Source organism: Oncorhynchus tshawytscha, linkage group LG33 (assembly GCF_018296145.1).
Source record: "Oncorhynchus tshawytscha isolate Ot180627B linkage group LG33, Otsh_v2.0, whole genome shotgun sequence".
In the NCBI taxonomy this organism is placed as follows: Eukaryota; Metazoa; Chordata; class Actinopteri; order Salmoniformes; family Salmonidae; genus Oncorhynchus; species Oncorhynchus tshawytscha.
The window spans coordinates 34,352,907-34,358,906 of NC_056461.1; the positions used below are offsets into that span (position 1 = coordinate 34,352,907).

Here is a 6,000-nt window from a genome sequence, read left to right on the forward strand (position 1 = left end):
ATAACATCTGCTAAACGTGTGTATGTGACCAATAACATCTGCTAAACGTGTGTATGTGACCAATAACATCTGCTAAACGTGTGTATGTGACCAATAACATCTGCTAAACGTGTGTATGTGACCAATAACATCTGCTAAACGTGTGTATGTGACCAATAACATCTGCTAAACGTGTGTATGTGACCAATACAATACACCCCCCCCATCAATAATTAGCCCAAACCTCCAGAATATCAGATGTATATCAGATGACATTAACATTATGGACTTTGTATAAATTACAATTTATTGATAGTAAATGCCCCTCATATCAGTGCAAATTCAGATTGAGAAGAGTTGTTGCAACATATCTATAGCAAATCTCTCGTGCAGTTTCCTTTGATCAAGCACGCACATGACTAGTGATAATTCAATCACACACATCAGTGCTGGCATTCCAAGGGTAGTCAAACATTTCTACAAATGTATAATGGATTAAAACTTTATATAAAAGTCATAAACGGGTGTTTACAAATCTGCACAACATCAACAGAAAAATGATTAATAGAAGTGACATTCTCTTTTCATCAAGCTATTTTCCTCCCCATAACGTTTCCCTAGGTCTAGGATCGCATGGAGAAGGATGAGATGAACAGATTGGTTTGGGTTTGACGCTGTGAATCCGATTTGTTTAGTGACTGTGGGTGTATTTTCCTTAGATTGGAGGCATCTGTAGAATGACTAATGAGCACTGACTGCATTTCAATTGATTTGTTTATTAAAAACATTTCAACAAAATCAGAACCAGCACCTGGTGCAAGTAAACAAAATATTAAGCATAAGAATTGAGTAAAGCATAAACATTTCATTATGATGAACTGATTTGGGTTAAAGTGAGCTGGATTAACAATACAAGTCCAAACCATGGAGGCTCTGTATAGGTTACATATGATAAATTGGCAGCCAACCTTTGTTTGGACACATGACAAGAAGAATCCATTGAAAAAAAAATGAAAAAAGAACATGAGTCAAATAAAAGAACAATCATTCTTATAACAGACAAAGAAAAAACAGTGATCATCCCTCACATCTCACCATAGCCAATGCCACCTGACTGACAGTTCTTGAATCAGCTACCACAGAGAACTCAGTGAGGACTTTTGTAAGACTGTTCTGCTTAACATTTGAAGATGCTCTGATCCTATAAAAAGTGTGAGAAATGTCCCTAGATTAGTTCTATTTGGACATTACATGGGAGTACATTTTATGCAAAGGATTCAAATTAGGTCTTGGTTGTCCATTCTGCTTCAAAAGTTGATCCATTGATGAACGTCAATATTAAAATGTGAAAAAAATACAATCCTTGACTGAACAAGAGTACGAACAGTAATAAAAAGATATGGAACAATGTCTGTGCATAGGGAGCAACAAGCCCAAAGAGTCATGATTGAGTTCACCCTGTCCCAATGCTTTTCTTCTCATCATCTAGACTGGAGTTGTGTGTAGAGAAGCCATCAGATAGTCGTTCTATAGAATCAAGTCTCATGTTTTGGTCTCCTTAGCTACCTTCTGAACACAGCATCACAAACAAGTAGAAAGCTCTGATTGGGGTTGACCTATATGCTTACAGACTGGAGACGAAGGCAGATCTTTGAGCGGGTGGCTTGTTTTGTGTCTCATGGTGGTTTGGTTTCTCCTGCTCCATCCCACTTCCTGGCAGTTTATGTTCCTTTATGAAACAAGTAGATTGGCCTCTGAAAACCTGTGGAAGACATACAAATCCATTAGTTTAAGAAACAGAATAGAAAAGGACACTTGAAAGAATCAGAGATGATGTCGGTATCTAATGAACCAGTGACATGCCTCTTGAAGAACTGTTAGGCGTCCCGATCAACTCATAGCTGGAGAATCCCACTTCAGATGTCAGGTATGTGGAGAACTGCTCTGGTTTGAGGCGGATGCTGTGGTAATTCTTAAAGATGCTATCCTGCAACAGTGAGAGCGGAAAGTCAGACATGATTCCGTCTCAGCCTCAGTGCTGAGCAAAGCAACACATACTTTCATGTCTTTAACAAAGAAACAGGCCACTTGTAATATGTTTTAGTTAATGTTTTGGCTATATACTGCATTTATGCACATCTACAGTAGCAGGTCACACCATTGGTCCTTGCAACACTAAGTTCTCTCCTCATCTCACCGTGAGTTTCTTCCTCTTGCCGTAGGTGATCCAGGGCTGTGGCTCCAGGACGAACAGGCCTCCAGGACGCAGGTGTCTGAACACTCTGTGAAAGAGGCGCTTCAGGCCACCGTCTCCCCAGTTCAGGTGGACCCACTTGGTAACACTGAAGCATAGGATGACGTCGTACTCTGGCCGCTGGGTCAGCAGCAGAGCATCACTCTCCAGGACATAATTCCCCTACGGAGGAGAAAGATGACGACAGGGATGAGTTGTAAACAATGTGTGAAGTTTCTCTGTGAGGATCAAGTAGACAGAAGCAACAAATGATTCATCATAATATTCTTAATTACCACCTTAATATTATGAATAATGATTATTGAAATGGAAACACATTAAAAGTCTGCAGTGCATATACCTACCTTGACAAAGGAGACATTCGAGGGGAAGTTACCAGGAGGCATGGTGGGTGTGTCGGGGAGTGGGGGTGCTGCTATGGGTCCCCTGGAGATCCATAAGGAGACAGGGAAGGAGCTGGTTCCCAGTTCAACAGCAGGTGCGCCAGAGTCCTCCTCCATCTCCTCAGCCCCCCTCTCCTGAGCTCTTCTCTCTGCGTGACGTGACAACACCACACCACCCGCTGCCTCTGCAGGGACCTGCTTTTCAGCATTTCCATTTACAGCCCTGCTGGGCTGTCTTTCATTCTGTTTGTGCGTTAGTCCTCCTGAGTGTGACTCGTCTTCCCGTCTGTTGGCCTTCTCCTTCCTTTCCTCTCCTGGTCCATTGGTCTTCTCCTTCTCATCCCCTGCGGCTCGCCGGGCCTCCTGGGCCTGCAGCTCTGACAGGTAGTGTCTGATGTTCTGGCGGGCCGCGTGCACCAGACCCCCATCAATGTCCAAACCCAATATGCGGGCGGGCCGCAACTTCTTAGCAATACACAGAGTCAGGTGGCCCGTGTTACAGCCCAGATCCAGTACTGCTTTACCATGGAACCACTCCGGACGTAGACAACGGAACCGTGGGTCCTCGGCACAGCCTGGGTTGCGGTAGCCGTAGTACTTGTTGTAGTTCCCATACTGGAACTTCTTCTTGTTGCCTTGGTGCTGTTGTTTGTGCTGGTTGTGAAGATGCGGTTGCCGACCCCCTGGTACCTGGGAGGACCCCCTGGGACCTACCACTGGGGTGTGGAAGGAGGACTGCGCATTTCTCCCAGGCCCAGCTCCACGGCCCCTCTCCTCCGTCCCCGACCGGGCCATAAGAGTAGATTGGACCATCGGAGGCTCTGTTTTACCAGAGTTGCGTCTGCGTTTGCGTTGCCGGCTAGAGAGATGGTTTGGGCCTCCGGCGGTGGCTGCTGAGGAATCTTCCTGGGCTCGAGGCTGGGCCTGGGGGGCAGATACAGTGAGCATGGCTTCATGCCTGCAGTTGGATGGGTTGATCTCATTACCATTAGCATCCTGGGGGTCCAGGACGGCTGGGACACTGGGTGCTTCTAGAACACAGGTAGACGCAGCACTAGCAGATGCCAGGTTAGACAGAGAAGAAGTGGTGTTGGTGACTTCACCACTCCTCTCTGAATCTGACAGGTCCAACACGGAGACTGTGGAACCCCCACCACCTCCTCCATGGTGTCTGTTACGGTGTCTCCTCCTGCCACCACTCTTGAAGGGCGACACCAGGAGGCTCCTACTTCCCATCCTGCTGTTGAGGTTGAGAGGGTCAGTGATATCCCTGGGAATGAGGATCTCCACAGGGTCGCGGTTCTTGGCAGGAAGGGGGGAGGACTTGGGCGTCTCAGCGTTCAGGGCCCTGTTCACCTCCTCGTCCTGCAGGCTGTTGAGGTTCAGCGGGTCAAATATGTTTCCTCCCAGCAGGAAGTTGGTGGGCAGAACCGAGTCGCTCTCTGAGTTGGCCCGTCGTCGTCTCTTACCTGCTGGATGCTTGAACCCGGCAATCGTTGTGCTGCGACGCTTTGAGAGTTTCTGCTGCTGCGGTTGTTGTTTGGGTTGCTGAAAGCCATTTTTAGGTTTAACATGCTGCTCAGTCAACATGGCCTCCTGCTCAACACGCTTTGTCTGATCGTGGGGGTCAGCCGTGCTGCTGTGCTTGGTTTGGGCACCACTGTCTGGCATGGGGCAGGTAGCAACACCATCAGTGCTGTCTGGGTTGGCCAGGGTGACCTCTGGCACTTTGGGGGCATTGTTGCAGCTTCCAGTGCATTCTGAGAGTTTCTGGGGTGGCACTGGGTCCACTTTCATACTTCTGGTTGGAACAGTCTCTTTATCAACAGACATCTCTATCATCTTCCACACAATTGTTTTGGTGCTGACATGGGACAACTGATCTGAAAACACATCAAAATAGATTAGAATAATGACCACCGAACCCAATAAATCATATGATGTATTATTTAAAGCCCAGCTATAACTGGACAAGATTACAATAGTGCTCAGTCTCCAGTTCCTGCTTTCCCAGTTATTTAGTAAAGCACTTATTTGTTGACAACTGAAAGTAACTTGATGATTTGTGCCTGCATGTCATTCTATAAGACCCAAGGTGCATGCTAGTATACAGCCATTATATTGGAGGCAAACGTTGAGTGAACGTCTACAGTGAAGACATTGAACCCATCCTCAATGCCAGCTGCTGCGCGTGAACCAATACCAATGGTTCCTCAATACTGTTACGCTAACTGGCGCTCTATAAATGCCGATTTTTTTTCAAGAATTCACCACTTTGCGTTCATTAATAAATGCGACTAAGTAAGATACATAAATACGTAAACTAGCCATCTAGCTACAGCATGAGGCAACTGTATGTTCATCAACAACAACACAACAGTCTCAGCTCAGCTCACCGTTCTACCCGCCTTCTCGTGAAGCCGAACTGTCACTGCCACACTCCCTCCCGAGTTACTGACGTTGCTGCATCAGCTTCGTTGATAGCTTGATTGTTCGATAATATTATTTTCACTAGTGAAATGAATCAATAATGTTTGGAAAACAAGCTTCTCTAAAAATAATAAAACAATCAGTGTGGTGGTAACTGTGCGATTGTGAGCTCGCTGTACACTCCAAACTCCAATCGCTAACTTCTAGCTCAACCTCACGCAGATTGGAAGGTTCCAATCGTTGTTTGTTTTATCTTTTGCCAGAGCATAAACCTTGAAACAGACAAGCATCGGAACCAATAAGGTGACAGATTTTAGGCAGTCTTCATAAAATCGACCAATTACAGACGTGTATGGGTTGAGCAATACACGTCGACCTAGTTTTGCACACAAATAGGTATCCCATAATTTGCCTTTCTGAATTTGTATTTGTTATTCCCCCGCCATTTGGCGAAATTAACTATTTAAAAATGTATTGTAAATCTGTATACGGTCTATACGCATCATTTTGTTAACACATTTTACATCAAGGTAAGGTTGGAGAGGCAAAACAAAACAACAGATTACAACGCTCCCACCCCCTTCTCATTCACTGACATGTGGTAGGGCGGGCAATTGAGAATTATCATTGGGATTTGTAGTTTTTATCCAACAATGTCCTGGATCTTCGAGAAGGGTGCAATTGTGGGCGTTCCTGTATGTGGTCATTCCTGCATATGCAAGAACCCTCTTTATACTTCTATTGGTCAATTTTTCAATTAGGACAGGCCAGAGACAGGGGCACTCCAGTACCATAGATGATGTTAATGCGCAATATCATTGGATGCCAGCCACCTATAAACCCCACAGAAGAATGTTAGACCCCTAGATAGCTAGCCGTACACCTGTAGACAGTGTCCTTTGCCCCCGCCTGTAAGGTACTGTTTTCCTGCAGTTCTGTTAAATACGGCGATGA

At 45.5% G+C, this 6,000-nt stretch overlaps 1 protein-coding gene across 1 annotated transcript; it reads right to left on the bottom strand.

The window, feature by feature from the left end:
• Positions 1-735: 735 nt before the first annotated feature.
• mepcea (methylphosphate capping enzyme a) lies at positions 736-5,288 on the bottom strand. Its single transcript, XM_024397940.2, has 5 exons — positions 5,013-5,288; positions 2,578-4,499; positions 2,177-2,395; positions 1,843-1,966; positions 736-1,741 (listed from the first exon to the last, which is right to left on the bottom strand). Exons 2-5 carry the CDS (start codon positions 4,456-4,458, stop codon positions 1,701-1,703), a joined length of 2,265 nt encoding a protein of 754 aa, XP_024253708.1. The 5' UTR covers positions 4,459-4,499; positions 5,013-5,288; the 3' UTR covers positions 736-1,700.
• Positions 5,289-6,000: the final 712 nt, after the last annotated feature.

Excerpts from the sequence above, each read along its gene's own strand:
- mepcea (XM_024397940.2), bottom strand. The coding sequence starts at position 4,458 with ATGATAGAGATGTCTGTTGATAAAGAGACTGTTCCAACCAGAAGTATG. Across the intron at positions 1,967-2,176 it reads GCAAGAGGAAGAAACTCACG|GATAGCATCTTTAAGAATTA; the intron begins GTGAGATGAGGA and ends TCACTGTTGCAG. Across the intron at positions 1,742-1,842 it reads GCCTAACAGTTCTTCAAGAG|GTTTTCAGAGGCCAATCTAC; the intron begins GCATGTCACTGG and ends TGTCTTCCACAG.